This window comes from Dromiciops gliroides, chromosome 1 (genome assembly GCF_019393635.1).
Source record: "Dromiciops gliroides isolate mDroGli1 chromosome 1, mDroGli1.pri, whole genome shotgun sequence".
Taxonomy (NCBI): Eukaryota; Metazoa; Chordata; class Mammalia; order Microbiotheria; family Microbiotheriidae; genus Dromiciops; species Dromiciops gliroides.
Window position 1 is genome coordinate 393,555,604 of NC_057861.1, and position 23,538 is coordinate 393,579,141.

Here is a 23,538-nt window from a genome sequence, read left to right on the forward strand (position 1 = left end):
CAAATCTGCATTCACTCAAGCAGCTCAACCTTAGGGGTAGGAGAGCCAAAGAAGAGAAACAGAATGGTTATAATTAATTCTTTCAATATTATTATTTTTCATTGAGGTTACTCAACATTTTGGGAGGATATATAAAGACAAATATGCTTTTTTTTTTGGGTGGGGCAATGAGAGTTAAGTGACTTGCCCAGGGTCACAGAACTAGTAAGTGTCAAGTGTTTGAGGCTGGATTTGAACTCATATCCTCCTGATTCCAGGGCCAGTGCTTTATCCACTGTGCAACCTAGCTGCCCCGACAAATACACTTTTTAATGAACAGTGAAAATGACAATGTTCCAAATTTTCCCTGGAAAATTTACAATCTAAATATAAGAATTTAGAGTGCTAGGTCATGTGTCTGACTATATGACTGGTGCTCACAGACTGAAGTTCTTCGTATTACAACCTGGGCAAGAGCAGCTCAAAAGGAAATAAATTTGCCTGATATTTTAGCAGGGATTTTATATTGCCACAGAGCAGAATCCACAAATGTTATCTGTTATAGCAGCACACATTGTTTCTGAACCTTCATTCAGTGTTTAACACTGCAGCAGGATAAGAAATGAATTCTTCGATCATGTAGCCAACACAAGCAGGTCTCTTTGGGAAGTTGCCCCAGGGCCTTGAAGGTATGCCCACAGAGCACACACTCTGGAAAATCTTACTAAACTAGAAGGGTACTCCCTATAGTCAGGGTGGTGCTTGAAGAATATGCTATGCAAAGGGGGGTGTTAGCAGTGGAGGTCTTTAGCACCAGAAAACATTCTGTAATGCTCATTTACCTTGTAGCACTGTCCTCAACAGGTGGTGAAATATGTTGACATCAAACTGAAATCTTTAGAAAAATACGAATTCTTATGGAAAAGAGAATATTAATAAGCATAAAATACTGTTCTAAGTACAAAGGAATATTTACATATCTCCTACAAATCTGCTATAGGTTATTAATTTTTTTTAAATCAAAGAACTATGCTCTTGAAACACCTTTACTAAGAGACTTATCTTGTGCAATTTCTGTACTTTTTACACTGCCTAATCTACATTTAAACCATGAGTAGTTGATGACATTTTATATTTCAAAATTCCATAGAATGTATAACAAACATTATTAAATATTTATTAAAGTGCAAAATAAACATGGTTTTCATTTCTTATGAGTAAATACATTAAACAAACATATTACTGGAATGTTTTCATAGTGAAGTCTTACCTCAATGGTAGGTGGACACTTTCTTGTTTTCCTAATCCAAGCTGCAAGGAAAAAAAATACTGAAATGTATTACTTTATTTCAGGAGAGAGAAAAAATGATTATAAAATTAATTACAATTGCAATGGAACGAAACTGAATACCAAGGAATGAGACTGAACTCCTTGAACCACACGTAAAGTCAGTCTCATTCCTTGAGTCACATCTCATATAGTCTGAACTAACTTTAAGACCCTATAGCATTAAAGTGACCGACAAGGAAAATTACATGATTGTGCGAGAATTCAGTTTATTTGGGTATTACTTAAATTGAGGGGGCAGGGACTTAGGAATCCTTTCCTCCCAAAAATATTGATTGTTATTTCAATATTCCAAGGATCAATGATCTATTTGGTGTGGGTAACTCTTCCACTGGGAATGACTGCAATCCACCCATTTCTTGATCTTTATCCATTTCTTCTTGTCACACCTCCCAGAAGGACATCCTCACCATGCTGAAGGAATCTTCCATTAGATCTCTTGAAGTTGTGTGGATTCTGACAGTGGCCTGTTCATTTGCATTCTCTCATTCTTTCTAATGCTCTGCTTGCTTTTCTAGGCAAAAAGCTATCAAATGGCATTCTGCAAATCTCTGCCCAGTTCTTCTTTGATAATGTATTATAGCCACCTCATGTTTGCAGTGAATCCAATTCATTGTCCTTTGATTGACCCACAACTTTAATTCTTTGGAGACTGTGATATTACATGACTCATGGCTATTTAATATCTTGAGTGGAATAATGATGTTTTTAACATGGGCCTCTGTTTCAGGGAGAAGCTTGGAGTAATTATAAGCATCGCATGATTTCCCAAGTACAATAATGCCTACTCTCTGACTTCTATTCCATCATAAGGTCTGTTCACTGTCTGTCTTCAATGTCTATCCAAAAAGTACATGCTTACTAATAAAACTCTAGGTTGTACATCCAACTGCTTGTCACAGCTGACAATTCAGTAGGGTTTGCAGTGTACTCAATTTAAGCCAAAAGCAGGATATTGAAACTTTTTTTGTTTGTGAGTCATGGCCCTCTTCAGCAGTCTGGTGAAACCTCTAGACTCTTCAGAAATTAAAAAAAATATTCACAATCGAAGGAAATGTTAAAATTTACTTAGAAGTTGGTGAAAACAAATATTCAATTTCCACCCCCCCATACTAGTTCAAAGACCCCCTCAAATCCATCCATAGGTCATTTTGGAGACCCCAGGTTAAGAATCTATGCTTTAAAAAAAGATAATGTGTTGTTATAATTTCTATTTTATAGTTGAGGAAATGGGATTAGGAAGGATATATGAACTACGTACTGTGTCACACACCTAGTAAATATCAGGGGGATTTGAAACTAGGTCTACCTAACTAACCTGAGTCCAATGTATGTCCATCCACTGGATATCAGAAATCCTGCATTTGTTTGGTTTTTCCTGGTTGGAAAGGCTGAATTCTTTTGAGGGATCACTTTCCTCACAGAGTTATGAAAATCAAATGAGATAGCATATATAAAACACTTTGCAAACTTTAAAGTGCTATATAAATATTGGCTATTCTTCTTGTTAGTCTGTTCACAATGTTCTTAAGTTTGATATGATCAGAACAATGTCATCCACAAAGAGTACCCTCTACAAGGAATCACTTCTGTTTGGATTCCATGCTGGATCTCTTCTAGGACAGTAATGAACCCCTTTGATGAGTGTACATGATCTTGTTTTATATTTTTCTTGATGTCTATTAATCTTTGTTATATCTTGATTCATATGATTTTGACATATGCATTGGGAATACCTTGTTGGAAATAGGGCTTAAGGTAGCAATTGCTCTGCCAAAATAAATTCTTTCTTATAGTCAACAACCAATAAGAACAATTGGATCTTCTATTCTCTAAATATTTCAGTAAATTAGTAGTCTGTCTGTGCCCTTCTTACACTCCTTCATTAGGTATGTCCTTCATATGTGTATAGGCATAGAGGTCAGCGGCTGACATTCCCTCAGTAGGCTATTCTTCCTTAATTATAAAGATCGGGGGCGGAGCCAAGATGGTGAAGGAAAGGCAGTAACTTCTCAGAGGTCCTGTACAATCACTCCTAAAAACTCTAAATAACACCATAGGACAATTCCTGGAGCAGCAGAACCCACAAAAGGACAGGCTGAGATAATTTTCCAGCCAAAGATGGCTTAGAAGGTCATCAGGAGGGGGCTGCTGTGCCAGGGTGGGAGTAGAGCCTGACCCCGCGGTTGCACCAACACAGATCTAGCCCTTGGCAAGCTGTGCCAGAGAAATTTACCCCTGGAGCCTCTGAATTGGCTGTATCACCAGCATCTTCTGGAACTAAGCTCACGGTCTGGTGAGAGGGTCGAGTGGCTAGCCACGGGGAAATTAAAGGGGTCTCGGCTGGAGCTGAGGTGGAATTTGTTTGTTCTACCTCAGCTGAGAACCAGGAAGCAATCTTGAGTGGCGGCACAGGTGAGGGAGGGGCACAGGCTCACCGGAGCTACCAACCACAGCAAACAAAATTTTGTTGCCTGATGAATAGCAAGGAGGCTTGGGGCTATTTACAGACCAGGCAAGTGAAGAACTTGCCCCGCCTTAAATCATAACACCTTGGACCCCCTGAAGCTTGGGACAGAACATCCTGGAAAGCAGTGCCCCACTTTAAGGAGTTAAAAGTCAGGAAATAGGTGGGCAAAATGAGCAGACAGAGAAAGATGTGGACCATAAAAGTTTCTTTAGTTTCTTTTAGGAAGTTTCTTTTAGGAAGTTTCTTTTAGGAAGATTGAGGTGGACCCTCAGAAGAGGATAGCAAAGTCAGGGCTCCAACATCCAAAACTTCCAGGAAAAATATGAATTGGTCTCATGACATAGAAGAGGACTTTCAGGTACTTGTTATTATTATTATTATTTGTTTTTTTTTTTAATTTGTTTTTTTAGTGAGGCAATTGGGGTTAAGTGACTTGCCCAGGGTCACACAGCTAGTAAGTGTTAAGTGTCTGAGGCTGGATTTGAACTCAGATACTCCTGAGTCCAGGGCCAGTGCTCTATCCACTGCACCACCTGGCTGCCCCCTTTCAGGTATTTGTGATGAAAAGACCTGAACTTGAATAGACTTGATTTTCAAATACAAAATCCTAGAGAAGCATAAAAAGGTAAACAGGAAAAAGAAATCATGAGGGATGTTAAAAGGTTAAACTGTTTACATTCCTACATGGGAAGATGATATTTGTAACTCATCAGAACTTTCTCAGTATTAGGGCAGATGATAGGAATAAATTTAGATGGAGGGAACAGGTAGGAATTGATTATGAAGAGATGATATCTGCAAAGCATTTATTTTTCATTTATCATTTTTGCATGTGTTTTTTTTGTGGGGTGGTCAGGATTAGGTGGCATGCCTGGGGTCATGGAGTTGGTGAGTGTCTTGGGCTCAGTCCTCCTGGTTCCAGGGTGGGTGCTTTGTCCACTGTGTCACCTAGCTGCCCCATGATGATATCTGTAGGGTAAAATTGATGGGGGAGAGGATTGCACTGGGGAGTGGGGGAAGGAGAGAGGTAGAATGGGGTAAAATCTCACATGGAAGAAGCAGGAAAGGGCTTATGGAGTGGAGGGAGAGATGGGGGTGGAGTTGGGCTGTGAATGAGCCTTACACTCATCAGAACTGGCTCAAAAACCTTACTCTAATCAGAGTTGGCTAAAGGAGGGAATGACATACACACTCAATTGGGTGCAGTAATCCATCTAACCCTGAAGGAAAGTAGAAAGGCAAGGGGATAAGGAAGAGGGGTGAAAGAAGAGAGGGCAGAGTGGGGGACGGGGTATTCAGAAGCAAAATACTTTTGAGGAGGAATAGGGTGAAAAAAGAAAACAGTAAATATCATGGGAAGGGAATAGGATGGAGGGAAACAGTTAACAATAATAACTGAAAAGTTTTTGAAGCAGAGGCAAGAGTAATGTAAGATGATAATGATTGCTTTGATTGATGGATGGATTGATGCTGATTGGGTGAAGATGAGGATTGATTAATGAGGGGGACAAAACGTATGGTACTTACTTTGCTGGGCTATTGTGAAGAAAATTCTTTGTGAGGTATAAGGTACTATATAAATGTTATCTAATACCGTTGTTGCAGTAATCAACCTCGTGGGTTTATTGTAAGGAAATCTCCCTTTAAAGTATTATAAAAATGTAGTTTACTATTAAAAAAATGATGAGCAGGATGCTATCAGAAAAACCTGGAAAGACCCACATGAGCTGATGTAAAGTGAAATGTACTGTATACAAAATAAGAGCAATATTGTCAGATGATCTTCTGTGAATGACTTGGTTATTTTCAGCAATTCAATAATCTGAGACAATTCTGAAGGTCTTATGAAAATGCAATCCATATACAGAGAGAAATGATGGTATCCGGATAGAGATTGAAACATAATTTTTTTTAGTTCCTTTATCTGAAGTTTTGTTTTTGTCTGTTTTCTTTCACAACCTGGCTAATGTGGAAATGTTTTGCGTGACTGTTCATGTATAGTTTATATTGAATTGCTTGATTTCTTGGTCAGGGTGGGGAGGGATGGAGAAAGAGAATTTGGAACACAGTTTTAAAAAATTGATGTCAAAATTTGTATTTTACATGTAATTTTGAAAAATAAAACTCTAAATAGTGAAAACAATGACAACAACAAATAAAAATTTAAAAATATATAAAGGTCTATTATTTTTTTCTAAATGTTTGGTGTGCTCCATTTTCCAGATATCATGAGACTTGATCTACCATTGTCCTCAAGATTAGCACAATTATTATTACTACTATTGTTAAAATTTTTTCATATATACATATATATGTATATATTTTCTTTGCAGCAGGGCTTAATACCTGTTTTTAAAAGGTTCTTCACAGATGGGGAAGTAATATTGTATCAAACCTTTCAAATGTCTCTCTATAGTCATAAGCTAAAGCTTATTATGTCATGTTGCTAATATTTCTTAGGAATAAAACTACTTAAAATTCAGCATATTATTCAGTTAAAAGATTTTTATTTTTAATCTGTTTGGTTAATCCTTAGAAAGCTATTCCAATGATGTAGTCACTTTTGATTCTATCAGGATGACTGCACTCTCTCCACTGTGATAGAACACAAAGATTCATGCTTTCAGTGAATTTCGTTCCTTCAGAGTCACAGAATTTGAAATGGAAAGGACCTCAGTGGCCATCTAGTCAAATACAAACAAGGAAATATAACCTTGTGTACATTGTTTCTAAGGGGTTGGTCATCAAGACTTTATTTGAAGACCTCTAGTCAAGGGACCCCACTACTTTTTTTTTTTAATAAGCATTTACAAAACATCTCCCATGTGCCAGACACTGTGCTATGTCCTTTACAAATATTATCTCATTTGATTTTCACAACAGCATTGAAAGGTAGATACTATTATTATCCTCATTTTGCAGTTGAGGAAACTGAGGCAGAGGTTAATTGACTTTATCAGGGCTACACAGCTAGTTAAGTGTCTGAAGCTAGAATCTGAACTCAAGCCTTCCTGTTTCCAGGGACAGCTCTCTAACCACTGTACCACCTCAATTCTTGATACAGTCTAAATCAATCACTCTTGTATAACTTGAGTTATTAGGAAGATTTTCCTCATATTAAGCCTATAATTTGCCTCTTTGTAACATTTTGGGGGGGGGCAAGGCAATAAGGGTTAAGTGACTTGCCCAGGGTCACACAGCTAGTTAAGTGTCAAGTGTCTGAGGCTGGCTCAGATCCTCTTGCAGGGCTGGTGCTTTATCCACTGGGCCACCTAGCACCCCGCCCCCCCATTTGTAACTTGTAATCATTACTAGTCTACAATCTGGCACCAAGTAGAAGGCAAGGCAAGAAGCACTTATTAAGTGTACCAGCAACAAGATGATTCCCTCTTCCAAAGACAGCTCTTTGTACCCTCTTTACCTGCTCTTTCCCAGGCTAAATGTCCTTAATTCCTTCAATCACTCTTCATATGGGATGATATCAAGGACCTTCTCCCCACTCTGGCTTCCCTCCCCTAGATGCCCTCCAGCTTATCAATATTCTTCCTAAAATGTGAGAGCCAGAAGTAAAGGCAACAATGCAGATATGGTCTGGGCAGGCAGAGCAGAGTTAGTACCTCCCCAGTTCTGGAGGTTTTACCTCTCTTTATGCAGCCTAAGATCACATTATCTTTCTCAGTTATATTATAACTACGCCCATATTAAGTCTGTAGTACATTAAAACCCCCAGACCTTTTACAGATGAACTGGAGTGGTCTTCCTTCACTTTATATTTGTAATCCCAAGGTTAAAACATCTGTCCCTATTAGATGGCATCTTAGTAGAGGCTCTCCAATTTTCTAATCTGTCAAGGTATTTTTGAAGCTGGTTGCAGGCATGCAGTGGGCTAGCTATCTCTCCCAGTTCATCATCTGCCGATTTGATAAGCTTACTACCTATGCCTTATGCACATCATAGATAAAAATGAACTAAGCACAGATTCTGTGTCACTCCACCAGAGGTCTCCTTTCAAGCAGAGATCAAACTATTGAAGATTATTCCTTGGGTCTTACTAGTCATGCATTTTAAATCTACTTCATTATACTATTATGTAGCACACATCTCTAGATTTTCCACAAGAATAGCATGAAAGATTTTGTCAAATGTTTTGTGGAATTTTATTTAAAATATTTGCTGTATTCCCTTGATTCATTAGTTAACGAGTAACTTTGTCAAAAAATAGAAATAAGATTAATCTGGCCTATTCTTTAGGAAGCCATGCTAGCTAGCTCTGTGAAAAATTAATTCCTTAATTAACACATTCTAGAATCTTGCCCAGAATCAAAGTTGAGCTCACTGGCTTCTAGTCTACAGACTTCATTCTGCTCCCTTTTTTAAAAAAATTAAAACATTTGTCTTACAATTCTATGACTTCCATTCTCCACGCTTTTAAAAAAATGTTGTTGGCAATTTTTAATAACATTACTATCACACGTCCTAGTACCAACCTCCTGAGAACCTTATCTTATAATAAAGAAATAGTTAATCAAAACAAATTAACACATGGATCATGCCTGATAGCATATGCCTCACTCTGTGCCTGTAATTATTCACCACTATTCTATGAGAAGAGAGATGTCTGATCAGCATGCCCTCAGAGTCAATAATGGCTAGTGCACTGTAAGTTCTCATGTCTTTTAGGGTTGTTTTCCTTTACTTTTCTGTGGTTATTATATACATTCCTTTTTTGGTTTTCTTTGCTTAGTTCTGTTTCAGTTCATACAAGTTTTCTCAAGTTTCTCTAAATCCTTTCTATTGGCCATTTCTTATGGCACTATAACATTGCATAACAGTTTAGCCATTTCTCAACTGATGGGAACTTACCTTGTAAAAAGTATTGCTATGGGGCAGCTAGGTGGCGTAGTGAATAGAGCACTCAGGAAGGACCTGAGTTTAAATCTGACCTCAGACACTTAACATTTACTAGCTGTGTGACCCTGGGCAAGTCACTTAACCCCAATTGCCTCACCCAAAATTTTTTTTTTAAAAAGTATTGCTGGGAACCAGAAGAACATTGTATACAGTATCATCAACATTGAGTGTTGACCTACTGTGATGGACTATAGTCTTCTCACCAATGCAATGGTACAGAAGAGTTCCAGGGAACTCATGATAGAAGAGGATCTCCAAATCCAAGAAAAAAAAAAGAACTGTGGAGTATAGATGCTGATTGAACCATACTATTTCTTTTGTTTTGGGTGCTGTTGTTTGTTTTTTTTTCTATTTTGAGGTTTTGCATCACTGCTCTGATTTTTTCTCTTGTAACAGGATTAATGCAGAAATAGGATTAATGTTATTATGTGTATATATATATCTATCTATATGGATATGGATATGGATATATAGATATATAGATATAACCTATATCAGATTACCTGCTGTCTAGGGGAGGAGGGAGGGAGGGAGAAAAATCTGAAATTGTAAAGCTTGTATAAACAAAAGTTGAGAACTATCTTTACATGTAACAGAAAAAATAAAATACCTTATATGTAAAAAAAAAAAAAAGTATTGCTGGGCAGCTAGATGGCACAGTGGATGGAGCGCCGGCCCTGGATTCAGGGGAACCTGAGTTCGGATCCAGCCTCAGACACTTAGCACTTGCTGGCCGTGTGGCCCTGGGCAAGTCACTTAGCCCCAATTGCCTCACTAAAAATAAATAAATAAATAAATAAAAAATAAAACTATTGCTATAACTACACATGTATATATAGTATTTTAGTACACACACACTCACACACATAAAGTTTTTCTTTTTAAAAATAATTTTATCGATTTAAATCTTTTTATATTGCCTACATTTCCCTTTGTATCACTTTCTTCTCCCTCACAGAAAGACATTCCTTATAACAAAGAAAAATTATTTTAAAGAAATAAAGAGGAAGAAAAATATTCAATTAAACCAATGAAAACATTGAAATAATCTATTTTATGCAATGTTCTGTGCTCATGGATCCCAACCTCCACACAAAGAAGCAGGGGGAAATGTTTTCTCACATCCATCTTTGAGGACAACTTATTCTTTACATCTCATAACATCTGTAACATGATTATTTTGTAGTTATTGTTCTTTCCACATATAGTATTGTAGTCATTGTGTATATTGTTTTCCTACATATATTTACTTCACTTTGCATCAGTTCATGTTCATCCTCCTATATTTCTCTGCATTCATTATGTTTATCATTTCTTATAGTATAGTAATGTGGTAAAAAATGGAAGTTTTAGCTGAATCATTTGAGAGTTGAGTGCATGCTACTGAAGCGGCTTTTGAAGGACCTCCCTTTTGGGGTGGAGTCTGCGATGAACTTCTGGCACACCAGCTTAAAACTGAGGGAGGAACGGAAGTTCTCTTTCTCTCTGGCTTTTCAGCTTAGCCATGGCGGCGCACATGTTTGGTGTTTGGCTCTGGTTCTCAGCCTGGAAGGCAGTTTGGGATTCAGTGAATTTTATAAAGGAATATAGACTAAGCTTAAATCTAAGATTATTCATTTGTATTTCTACTTTCCTATTTCCCTAATTGGTATCACCTTTTGTTGTCTAATTAATTCCCAAGCAATAAAAACGAATCCCTCACTGATTAAAGCTCAGAGGCTTCTTTTTCTTAGTGGTCTGGGAGATATATAAGGGAAAAGTTAAAAGGGGGAGGGTTTTTTTGTGTGTGTGAGACAATTGGGGTTAAGTGACTTGCCCAGGGTCACACAGCTAGTAAGTGTTAAGTGTCTGAGGCCGGATTTGAACTCAGGTACTCCTGAATCCAGGGCCGGTGCTTTATCCACTGCGCCACCTAGCTGCCCCTAAAAGGGGGAGTTTAATGCTCGTATATCCAATTTTAAATCTCACAGTAATATCCCATTACAATCATGTACCAATTTGTCTAATCAATGGGAATCAGTTTGCAATTCTCTGTCATATAAGCTTTTAAAAATTATTATTTTACTTACTTGGGGTGAGTGGCCAGCAGTGCTATCACTAGTTCAAAGGGTAAGAATAGTTTAATCAGTTTAATTAATAGTTTAATAGTTTCTAGTAACACCAAATTGTTTTCCAGAATGGTTAAACCAATTCAGAACTTCACCAACTGTGTAGTGGAGTGTCTATCTGATTATTTCCATCTTTTATAATCTTTATCAATTTGATATATGACATAAAACTTCAGTGTTTTCATTTGCAGTTCTTTTACTTAGTGACTTGGAGCATTTTACCACATGGTTGTTAACCATCTGCATTTCATTTTCTCAAAACAGTTTTATCTTTTGACCACTTATCAAATGGAAAATACATTATTTAAAAGATGACCCATGGTCAGCAAGACCCCAGCAGTAGCAGTCAAAGTAATAACTTTCAGTTCTCTCCTTCCCTCATTTTTGGAAGTCTGTGGAGTAGTCTCAGATGGGGAGATTAAGGTGTTCAACAACACAACTGTGCACAATCTTCTAGATCACAAGAAGTAAAGAAGCACAAGAAAGACAAGAAGAAAATCATGCTGGAGCAGGGCAAAAAAATCATTATGAGTGATGGAGGGAAAACTGTGGATGACCCTTGTGCCTTTCTTAAGGTGCTGCCAGACATGGACTAATTCTATACCTTCTACGATGCTACCTGTGAGATCAAGAAAAGTAAGAAAGAGTACCTAGTGTTCATCTTCTAGGACCTCCAAGAGTGCGTCCTTCAAGGTCAAAACAATCTATTTGACTTCCAAGGATGCCACCCAGATGTTTACTGGGATCAAGCGCAAATTACAAGCAAATTGATTCAAGGAAGTGAAGGACCACTGCACTTTGGCCAAAAAGGTAGGGAGAAAATTCAGTGATCTCTCTGGAGGGGAGACCATTGTGAGCTTCCCCTCACTCCCACTTGGAATAACAGTGGTCCCTGAACTGCCCAAGCTGAGGGGGTGGGATAGGAGGGTGCCCGTGGAAAAACAGGTTGCCCCATTTCTGCCATACCAAAAAGGATGGGGGGATCATAGCAGGGGAAGGATGATCCCTTCATGCCATCCTTGACCCAAAAGTTCTCATCTTTCTAAACAGCTTTTGATTTTCTTATTCTTCTTGGGTTTAAGCAGAGCAACTACTCTGCCTCTCCAAGGACTCAAAGATGGAGCCTGTATTTTAACAAAATAATTATTCCCACTTTCCCTTGACATTCCCAACCCCCTCTCTCCCAACTTCTACCCATGACAGTACTTCTGTGCTTGTTTATTATTTCTGGGTATAAATGGAATATTGTAGAGATGACCACTTCCATACACAGGCCAGCTTCCTTCCCCCCCTTGGCTAATCATGTGGAAGCAGCATGTGTAAAAGGGAAGTTCAATTAAAAAAAGATGACCTATGGTGGCTCAACAAGGACAGCTACATTTGGCTCCCTAGTTCATCTGGGTCAGATTATTTGAACCAGTAAAGGATACCTGATTACTCACTATCTCCTCACTTATCTTGGCACCAATTTCCTATTCTTTCTTTTCCAGTCTAAAGATCATTATCCTTGGCAAAGAAAACAGAACCAAAATAAATAGCTCTTGCCTTCTCCTATCATTGGTTATCATTGTCCCATCCATTCTGAGCAGCAGTTCCATTAGTCCATAGAACCAATTATTTTCCTGGAACCAAAAGAATTTATCATCTCATAAATGCCTATCTTTTCAGTTATAAGAATAAAAGGAATTAAGAAAAACCTACTAATGTCATTATATTATAATGAAAGTATACAAGTATAAATATGCAAGTATACAAGTGTAAGTAATTTTTTAAAAATAACACAGACTAATCAAAATTAGTAGCTACTCTGGAGTAGAAGGTGGTATGTATGTAAGGAGCACTTTTTATCTACTTAGTATGGGCTAATGATGAGATCAATAATATGGGTTTGAGCTTTGTCTTGGTCAGTTAGTTTTGCAAAGAAAAAAAAGTTCAATAGATTGTGCTTCTCCCAATTCTTGAGAGTTGTTTCCCAAGTTTTATTACTGGTTAAAGGGAAAACAAGGAAAATGAATGTAGATAGTACAGTCTAAATTCATCACCATTACAGGAAAAGCAACTTAAAGATACATGTGAAAGACAGCATATTCATTATTCATGGCTATGTGGGGAAAAAAGAAATATTTTACTTCAACAGTAACTGTCTAAAATATCTTAGACCATTTTAAGAAATGGTAGCACCATGTGACAGTTTTAGTTTAGGACTATAACAAGCATTTGAAAAACTTGATAAGCTATAAAGAACCTTTCAAAAGTCTAGAGTCCCACTACAAAGAAACATTTAACGTACTATAACATTATAACAATAATGGACTTTTCTCAAGAGAGGAGGAAATGGCTCACAAATCTGATGCAGGCAAAGAGGTATTGGGGAACCACAGTCAGAATGTGTTTTCCTTCAAGATGGCTGTCCTTGTGTTGCTAAGTTCACAATACTCTTTCACAAGTTAAGGTCACAGAACTGTAGAAAAACAGACTATATAGGATGTATTGAATGTTCTCTATCTAAATATAGAGGCAGCTGGTGGCTTAGTGGATAGAGTGCTGGAACTGGAATCAGGAAGAACTGAATTCAAACCCAGCCTCAGATACCTATCAGTCGTATGGCCCTGGGCAAGTCACTTAAATCCTGTCTGTCTCACTTTCATCAACTATAAAATGAGGCCAATGGTACCTCATTCACTAACCCCCCCCCCACCTCCCACCCCTGCCCCAGTCCCCTTCCAAGTCTACCTCTCTTATATAGGCTCTTATACAGAAGCACCCACTCACAGGCCCTATCTCAATGGTGAAAACCATGGAAACGTGGACCTGGTGGGCCCTGACCCTAGTTGTTTACCATATTAATGATAGACTTAGTGTGAACACCTGATCAACTTAAAGTCTACTCAGAACTCTTAAACTCGAGGGATCTACCAGCTTTAGCCTCCTCTCTGCCCACATGAAGCTACAGTGTTCTCAGTATTACATAAATTCATGTCAGAGAAAGTATATAGTCTATGGTATGACAGTCTTTGTCATGGATAATGCAGTGAAGATTCATGTTGAGATACTGGTCTGTTCAGGTTGGATTAATCTCCAAGGTCTGTACAGACTTTGAATCTCCAAGATTTATCCCAACTCTGAGTTTCCATGAGATTTTTGTTAACCCTCAAGTGGTTCCTTTAATTTAATTTTAAATGGAGGATGGAAAAAGATTTTGATTTACATAAATATGTAAATGTTGTTACTGAAAAATTCTTCCTATTTCTACTGGAATAGTACCTTAATAATTGAAATTATGTTGTCATATTTGTGGTGCTTCTTCACCATTTTTTACTTATACAGCCAGTAAAAGTTGCAGTTAAATTATCAATGCAAACATTCATTTATTTTCCAAGTCCTTCTTAAAGAAGGCAAAGGTTAAGAAGAAAAGAAAGTATATGTATGAAGTAACACCAAATCATTGCATTTTCCCCTCTGAAACTGGACCTATGTCCAATTTTCAATGGTATAATTATGTTGCCATTGCTAATTATGTCTGTGTGGTATATCCCACATTCAGCATTCATTATAATGCTAACGTTGTCTGTGTGGAATTTAGAAAGATAACTGGACATTTCATACTTTGAGATACTGGCATTCTTTCATCAATGCTTATTTGCATTCTCATTAGTATGCATGAGATTTTCACTGAACTTTAATACTCCTACTGGCACATAACATACCATAATGAGCGTAAAAGTGAGCATGCAAATTAAGACTCCCATTAATCACTAAACGTTACCAGTTTTGTTTTTTTTTTAAAAAGGAAGACAGAAGAGCAAAGCAGTAAAATCCTGCAGGAAGCATGCAATCACTGAGTCTCCAAAGGCATTGAAAATGACTGATAGCCTTTCAGAAGTCCTGTCGACAGGAGCTGAGGAGGTAAATGAGACATTCTATCGCTAGATACAGTAGGTGACCATACAGAATTAAATTGCAGAAAGGTTATCAGTGGTCTGCATCTCTGCAATATTACATTAGGAATGTCTATTGTTTCCTTTTCTTAAAGGGAATGAGAAAATATAGCACAGTGAAGGAGCCTTATCGTCTAAAAAAATCATCTTTGTTAATTCTGTGTATGTACACTGATAAAGGTTATTAAAATTTTTAAATCTATTCTATTTTTAAATTTACAAAAATGCTTCAAAGGAAAGACTTTCAAACAAACTTTGTATGATATGATACTTTTTCAAATATAACTCAAGTTACTACAAGTTTAGTGTGGGTATTTATCTGGGGATGTTTTGGAGATATATCTACAAAATTCCCCCACCTCTATTGGGCCCCTAGTGTGAAGTCTACAGACATTTGAGAATGTATTTATCTGGGGATGTTTTGGAGATATATCTACAAAATTCCCCCACCTCTATTGGGCCCCTAGTGTGAAGTCTACAGACATTTGAGAATGTTTTCAAATGCAAAAAAAAAAGATTCATAGAATTGCAAAGGAAACCAATTATACTGAAATAGTTATCTCTATTATCTAGCTACCTATCTTCTCTCTTCTCCTCCTCCTCTCCTCTTCCCCTCTCTCTCTCTCTCCCTCTCTCTCTCTCTCTCTCTCTCTCTCTCTCTCTCTCTCTCTCTCTCTCTCCCTCTCTTCCTTCCTCCCTCCCTCCCTCTCAAAATCCAAGTTCATTGACTGGAGCTTAAGAATCTCAGCACGGGGGCAGCTAGGTGGCGCAGTGGATAGAGCACAGGCCCTGGAGTCAGGAGTACCTGAGTTCAAATCTGGTCTCAGACACTTAACACTAGCTGTGTGACCCTGGGCAAGTCACTTAACCCCAATTGCCTCACTAAAATTAAAAAAAAAAATTTATAAAAGAATCTTGGCAGAACTACTTGACTGGACACTATAGAGGTAATTCTGAGAGAGTAATGCTGAGATGCTCTATACTACACTCTCCTCTGAGAGCAGGAGCTGCCACTAGAAATAAATGGAGAATCATGATACCAAAAAATCTACTTTTTTGCAGTACTCTGTCATCTCAATGTGAGTCACACTCAAAGGAAAAATAATCAGAAGCCATTCTGATGAGGAAGATGGAGGGGAAAGCAGAAGATAAAGACATTACTAATTTTTTCCCTCAGGCAACCTGGTTGGCTGAAGGAATAGAAAAGAAAATCTGGTTGAGAGATGAACCTAATTTCATAGACCAACAGTAAGTAGGTCCTAAGAGTCCTTACTGGCCCACATGAAGGCCAGCAGATGATATAGACCCTATGACCAAATTCTTAAACCAAATTTTACAATAAAGTATTATAAACACCCCATAAAAAATTCAGAGTTCTCTCATATGAAGGGAGGGCCAAAAATTTTTATGTGGATTTTCCAGATCACAGGGTGCTGTGCCCCTAATCCCCACGATGTGGAACTATATATATTTAGAAACGCACAAGAAAAAACAGAGGGTCAGAACAAAGAAGAAGTTGTGAAAGTTACACATTGGGTTTATTACATACTTAAAAGTAAAAGACATATGTAAGAAATAGAGGTTTGCTGGTTTATGTACAACCCTTTTTCAAATTCAATTTTGTAAATAGAAATGCTCATTTTATTTGCTGCTCAAGTCCAGAATTTTTGTAAAGCTTTATGCTTTGTTTTTATATTATATAAATTACAGATTATTCCCACTTTGTGAGAAGTCTTTTATAACAAAATAAAGCAGTTAAGTAAAACTAATAACATAGTGACATAATCTGAGAATTCATGTAACATTTCAAATCTGTAGGACCAATATATCTCTCTGTTTTTCAGATGAACAGAAATTGACTTCTCTCATTCCTACTCCCTTAAATACAGAATTTTTAAAAAAGACTCCAGAACTCTAATCAATGGAATGTCCAACTATGATTCCAAAAGACCAATGATGAAACATGCTCATACTTCATAACAGAGAAGTGATGACTCAAGGTTCTGAATAAGCAATGGCAATACGGGGAATTCTTTTTTCTTAATTATGCATAATTGTTATTTGCTTTTCTTCATTTTTGCAATGGGGTAAGATCTGGGAGAGAGAGAAAGACTAGGAATGGCACAGCCAATTTTTTTTTTAAAAAGCAGGACATGGAAACATTAAAAAAAAAAAATGCCCAGGGAGCAGCTGGGTGGCACAGTGGATTGAGCACTGGCCTTGGATTCAGGAGGGCCTGAGTTCAAATCCAGCCTCAGACACTTGGCACTAGCTGTGTGACGGTGGGCAAGTCACTTAACCCTCATTGCCCCACTAAAAAAAAAAATAATAATTGAGACCATGACAGCTGATGAGATCAATAAGTAAGACAGTAGAGTGGAAAAATAAAATGCCTAGGATAGAACCTTGGGGCCACCCACTATCAGTGGGAATGACATGGATGAAGAAGCAGCAAAGGAGACCCAAAGAATGGTCAGACAGGGAAAGAGCCTGGAGAGAGGAGTGTCATGAAAACAGAAAAGAGGGTGTTCAAAAAGACAAGGCGATCAATAGTATCAAAAGCTTCAGAGATGTAACAATTGGAGTGATGCCACCTGCTGGAGAGTTACTGTAGGAAAACTCTGCCATGAGGAGAAGGCGTCTGAGGGCAAGCCATGTGACTTGGAAGTTCAGTTCCTTGGCGTCAGGAAGTGACATTGGCTCGTGGGTCGATCAAAGCTACCAGCCAATTAGCTTGGAGCTGTGTGTATGTGGGGACAGGCTGTTTCAGTTTTCTAGGAGAGGCTTCTGGGAGGAAGAAGGAAGTGTTGGGCAAATTTTGTTCCTGACCTCACTGTGGCAGGTTGGATGATGGGGTCTCTTAGAAATAGTTAGATTTTTACCTTTCTCTCTGATCATTAGATCCTAATGCTCTTTAATAAATACTTAAAAGTCTAAACTCTTGCTAAAGCTTCTAATTTATTGGCGACCACTCATTAGAATTTTAGACAGTATAGCTAGATAGCAACTTTACGGAGAGGTGTAGATGGATGACATCTTTTCTGTTCTTTGAAGTTCTTCAACGGTTAGATGTTGCAACTTGTTCACATCTACCATGCATCTCTCAAATGGCCCATGTGTAATACTAATTTGAAATTCTTTGAATACAGCTGTGTTCAGTGTCTTACAGCCAAATAGCAATATCAGTAGAGTATTGGTTAAAAAAATTAAAAAAAAAAAAAGATGAGTCTGTTTCTAGGAGAAGAATAAATGCATTAAAGAGCTTTACAATTTCCTGCAAGACTATGCAGATCAATCTCTTTCTTTTTTAATTCCAAGCCCAATTTGTATACAAATACTGATGCAAGGCTTCACAGGTTGTCAATCAAAATGTATGACATCATCAGGGCAACAGAATTCTCTATTCACTTGGACTTTCCTGTGCAAATGGTCAGCCAAATATTTCTTAAAGGTTACTTATTTCTCTCTCTCTCTCTTTTTTTTTTTGCTGGGCAATTGGGGTTAAGTGACTTGCCCAGAGTCACACAGCTATTAAGTGTCAAGTGTCTGAGGCCAGATTTGAACTCAGGTCCTCCTGAATACAGGGCTGGTGCTCTATCCACTGCGCCACCTAGCCACCCCCTACTTATCTCTTCTAATGTTACAGTACAAACTTGATACTACCAGGACAAGAAGAGAACCGGGAGCATTTCGAGGACCTTTACAAGAAAGCCCCTCTTCCAGTTGGCTTCAGTGTTATAAGTTCTCCCCTATAGTGATGAGCACCTTTAGTAGGCATACAGCTCCCTGCTCTATGTCTCTGCCTGACTCTTATAACCAGGGGGCTCTTGAATAGCATTATTTCTGTTTTTATATCCTTCAAGGAGTCTTGAATGACAGTTTTTTTTGCATAAAACACTTTTTCATGATCAATAACACTAAACACAGCAGGATCTTATATATTGTGTATCTTTTAATTAATTGTGTAATGTACATGTGTGGGACATTGCAGGATGTCTTCCACACATCTGCCTGTTCACCACTCGTCTTCTTACAGAATATAGATGGAAAAGTATATACATTGCTAGATAGTTACTGATGTTTTTTAGCAGTTATCCTTAGGCCAGAAAAGCACCTGGTAAGAAGGTGGTAAAGATTAGGGAGTGAGGAGGAAGTGAAGCGGCAGTGGGCCTAGAGTTCCTCAAGATATAGCAATCCCCAGCGGGAACTCACCAATCAGCAAGGATCCCTGATCATATCTATTATTCATATGTAAGTATATGCCTGTCATATATATTTTTCTTCATTATTTTTTCCCTTTGGAGTTTTTTTTTTAAACTAATTTTGATTTTTGGACAAGTTGTTGGTTTGAATATAAACAGAGAACTGATTCGGGGATGACTCCTATATCACATTGTTATCTTTTCCTATATATTCCAATAGGTTTCATCATGTTACTTGGGGCTTGCCATGTTTAGCACCTAGCAGTTCTTTTCTCAATAAAGCATTCATGATGTAAAAAGCATAAGTTATGGTGTAGGCTGGGGTCTTCTATAATTTCTTCTTCCTGAACCATCCTTTCATAAACACACAGACACATACATACATAGATACATAGATACCACACACACATATATACATATTACATATGTATATTTCTCACCATTCTCATCTATTCCCACATTTGCATTAAAGCCACCAACTATCAAAATATATCTGATTTAATCTGCTTTATTTTTATTTATTTAGAATTTTTTCCCCAAGTTACATGTAAAAACAAATTTTAACATTTTTGGGGGGCGGGGCAATGGGGGTTAAGTGAATTGCCCAGGGTCATACAGCTAGTAAGTGTCAAGTGTCTGAGGCCGGATTTGAACTCAGGTACTCCTGAATCCAGGGCCGGTGCTTTATCTACTGTGTTACCAAGCTGCCCCCTTAACATAGATTTTTAAAACTTTGTGTTCCAAATTCTCTTCCTCACTCCCTCCCCACCCCCCTTAAGAAATCAAGCAATTCAATATCTGATTTAATTTGGAAGGTCTTATCAAGTTCCTAATGGAATTTTCTCTACCTCTTCATCCTCTGCAACCAATGTTGGCACATAAGATGCTATTATCTTTTTTTTCCAAATATTAAATACTTCAATATGAAATGACTTATCCATGAAATAATATTTTTATTTTTATTTAGGTGAAAAATAAAACTTTGCATCTCTTAGTAGTGCATGAGGGTCATCTTTTCATTTAACTGTAACTTTCTTATTTCTTTTGGTCATTTATAGAAAAAAACCCATCAATATTGGCAGGATTCAGCTCCTTCAGCTTCTCGGTCAGTGGACAAGGATCTGACATTTAGAGTATCAAGTCAAGTTACAATGCATAGATGGCCTAAAATTTGCCCCTATTTCTATTACTCTGCTATAGTCATTGCAGATGTGGAAGGGGGTGCATTAGACTGAAGGCCATTTTCTGTTTCTCTTTGTTCCATTGTTTGCCGCTGTCAAAAAATGCATTACTAAGTGGCCATTTTACTGGTTATATAATTCTCTGTCCTTAGCTAATATGGTCCCCAGGAAGTAGCTTTAGTCGGTTGCTAGGGTCATACTCAAAACCTTCACAGCACAGCAAAGATGCTGACAGAATTTATGCTATGTGGGCATTGCCTTTGAGAATCCCTGGGGGCAGCTAGGTGGCACAGTGGATAGAGCACCGGCCCTGGATTCAGGAGGACCTGAGTTCAAATCCAGCCTCAGACCCTTGACACTTACTAGCTGTGTGACCCTGGGCAAGTCACTTAACCCCAATTGCCTCACCAAAAAAAAAAAAAAAAGAGAGAGAGAGAATCCCTGGTTACTGGAAGCACCAAATGAGGAACTGGAGTAGGACAGGGTAAGGAAGTGTAGAATATGTGCGGAAGGCTACATACACTGTCAAATATCAGTGGGTATGGTGGTTTTGCTTGACTTTTTTTTTGACAGAAAGGGGAGCTAATGGTGGGGTAAGTATATATGGATATGACTGGGATATAAAACCAAAGGGGTTATAAAACAAACTTTTTAAAAGAATAATGTTTTTAAAAGCTCAGCATGTAGTCAAAAGTTTTACTTCTCAAAATGAGGAAGTTGGAGAAAAGGAGCAAATCAGACTGTTGCATACTTTACAAAAATAAAAATAAAAGTACCTTCCCATTCCGCTGGAATATCTCCTTCTCTGTAGTCTACTTCTTTCATATTTCTTGCCTCCATGAGTCTTCTTTCTTTCATAGTTTGTCCTACAAAATACATGGTGAATATTTTTAGAACAGGAAGCAGCAGCCCTGGAAAATACCTTCATGTCATATAATATTGTTAATTACTATCATCTAATAAGTCACCATTTAGGATACCACCACAAGAAATAAAGTTACTGTCAAATGGATAGATATGTTTTTATCTACATGTAGGGATATAAATTAGGGAAGTTTCAAATTTCAAAATGTTATAGAAAAAAAAAAACCTCTCTTCATGGAGGCAAATGAAAAGGACTAACTTACAAGAAACCTTAATAGCATCCTTTGTTTGAAAATCTAGGTACTAAAAAAAAAACTGCAGCTAGGTGGCGCAGTGGATAAAGCACTGGCCCTGGATTCAGGAGTACCTGAGTTCAAATCCAACCTCAGACACTTGACACTTACTAGCTGTGTGACCCTGGGCAAGTCACTTAACCCCCATTGCCCCGCAAAAAAAAAAAAAAAATCTAGGTACTGTACATAATAAACATAATAGTTCTACTATAATGCTTCTTTCAAAACTCAACTTTGTTTCAATGCAACTAATTTATTAGGGAATATTATGAGGATAACATCAATTTCAAGTTTGTAGCTACATGATTTCTTTATCTTGACTTCCCATCCATGTTCTTTACATAACAATGCCTATCTCTGGGTAGCTGAGAGTAAGATGCTGCAGGCCTCCAAATCTATGTCTGAGATGGGGTAACAGTGTTGCATTCCCAAAGATGACTTTGCTGCTTGTTCTCTTTTTGTATAGTTGAATTCCCTTTTATCTGCTAGAGATGCTCTCTCCCTTGGGGAAATTTCCAGGCTAATGATTGGTGGGGAGGCAGGCAGGTAGTCAATGAATATTTGTTAAGTGCTTACTTTGTGCCAGGCACTGTGCTCAGCACCAGGGATCCTAAGAAAGACCAGATAGTCCTTACTCTCAAGGAGTGCACAATCTTATGGGGGCGACAAAAGGTAAATGAATATGTACAAACAATCTATATGTAGGATAAATAGGAAATAATCAACAGAAAGAACTAGAATTAAGAAAGATTAGGAAAGTTTCCCTGAAGAAGGCGGGATCTGAGCTGAAACTTGAAGGAAGCTAAGGAACCCAGGAAACAGAGAAAAAGGGGAACATCCTTTCAGAAACAGAGGGACAGCCCATAAAAATATCCAGAACCAAAAGATGGAGTGTTTTTTTGTTTTTGTGGAACAGCAAACAGGCCAATGGTACTTGATCAAAGAGTAATGTGTGGTAGGTTGTAAGGTATAAGACTGGAAAGGAAAGAGTGTGTGTGTGTGTGTGTGTGTGTGTGTGAGAGAGAGAGAGAGAGAGAGAGAGAGAGAGAGAGAGTTAAAGGGCTTTGAAGATCTGCCAAACAGGATTTTACATTCGATCTTGCAGGTGATGAGGAGTCAGGTGAGTTTACTCAGTATAAAGGTGACATGGTCAGACCTGACCTGTAGGAAAAACCACTTTGGCAGCTGAATGGAGAATGGACTGGAGTGGGAAGAAACGTGAAGCCAACCAACTCACCATCAGGCTATTGCAAAAGTCTAGGCATGAGGATCAAAGGCCTGCATGAGAGTGATGGCAGTATCACAGAAGAGGAGGCCTATTTGTTTGTTTGGGGGTTTTTTTGGTTTTGTTTTTTCGGCTGGGCAATGAGGATTAAGTGACTTGCCCAGGATCACACAGCTAGTAAGTGTCAAGTGTCTAAGGCCGGATTTGAACTCAGGTTCTCCTGAATCCAGGGCTGGTGGTTTATCCACTGCACCACCTAATTGCCCCCAACAAGGAAAGTTAAAGACAACACTCCTCCCCCTCGCCCCTCAAAGGGGATTAAGTTATATTAAAGAAAAAGAAGAGCATATAGGATGGGTTTCGACAGCTGCTAAGAGTGGATGGGATGATGATAACCAGTGAGAGACTTTTTCATTTTCCTGGTTCTTCACTATGGATCAGTTTATATAATTCTTCTCATAGTTCTTTGCATTCTTCATATTCATAGTTTCTTCAGGAGCATTTATATTCCATTATGTGCCACAACTTTTTTGATCATTCCTTAATCAAGGGGGTTCCTCCTCCTTTTTTTTTTATTTTATTTTATTTTATTTTATTTTATTTTTAACACATTTCCCTTTTAAATATGGATCACCTTGCTACTGTTCCATGGTCCTTGGAAAGTGAGAATTCTCCATTTTATTGGTGAATTCTGGTTTATTTTCTTTCTTACCATAATATTTGTTCATTGTGATTTTTTCTATATTGTTAGATTCTGAAACTTTTCATGTAAGTAAAATGAACAATGAAGGGCAAAACAGAACAGATATCATGTAAAATATACCACAAACCTCTGCATCCTATAATTCCTACTCTATCTTGCCTTTCACTTAAAGAGACATAACATAGTGTAGTGGAGTGTGATAGATCTGGAATCAGGAGAGAATCTAATCTGAATGCCAGTTCTAATGTTAGCTACATTACCCTGGATATGTCAGAAACTCCCTGAATCTCAGTTTTCTCATATTTTGCATCAGGCT

General features: G+C 37.9%; 1 protein-coding gene and 1 pseudogene across 1 annotated transcript in view; one reads left to right on the forward strand and one right to left on the reverse strand.

Moving 5' to 3' along the window:
• Positions 1-23,538, reverse strand: part of NDUFAF2 (NADH:ubiquinone oxidoreductase complex assembly factor 2) — a 232,623-nt gene that overhangs the window by 71,239 nt on the left and 137,846 nt on the right. The window contains exons 2-3 of the mRNA XM_043978898.1: positions 20,914-21,003; positions 1,250-1,290 (exon numbers count right to left, since the gene is read on the reverse strand). Of these exons, the coding sequence (XP_043834833.1) occupies positions 1,250-1,290; positions 20,914-21,003 (131 nt within the window). The remainder of the gene's footprint in view (positions 1-1,249; positions 1,291-20,913; positions 21,004-23,538) is intronic.
• LOC122737107 lies at positions 11,135-11,672 on the forward strand (annotated as a pseudogene).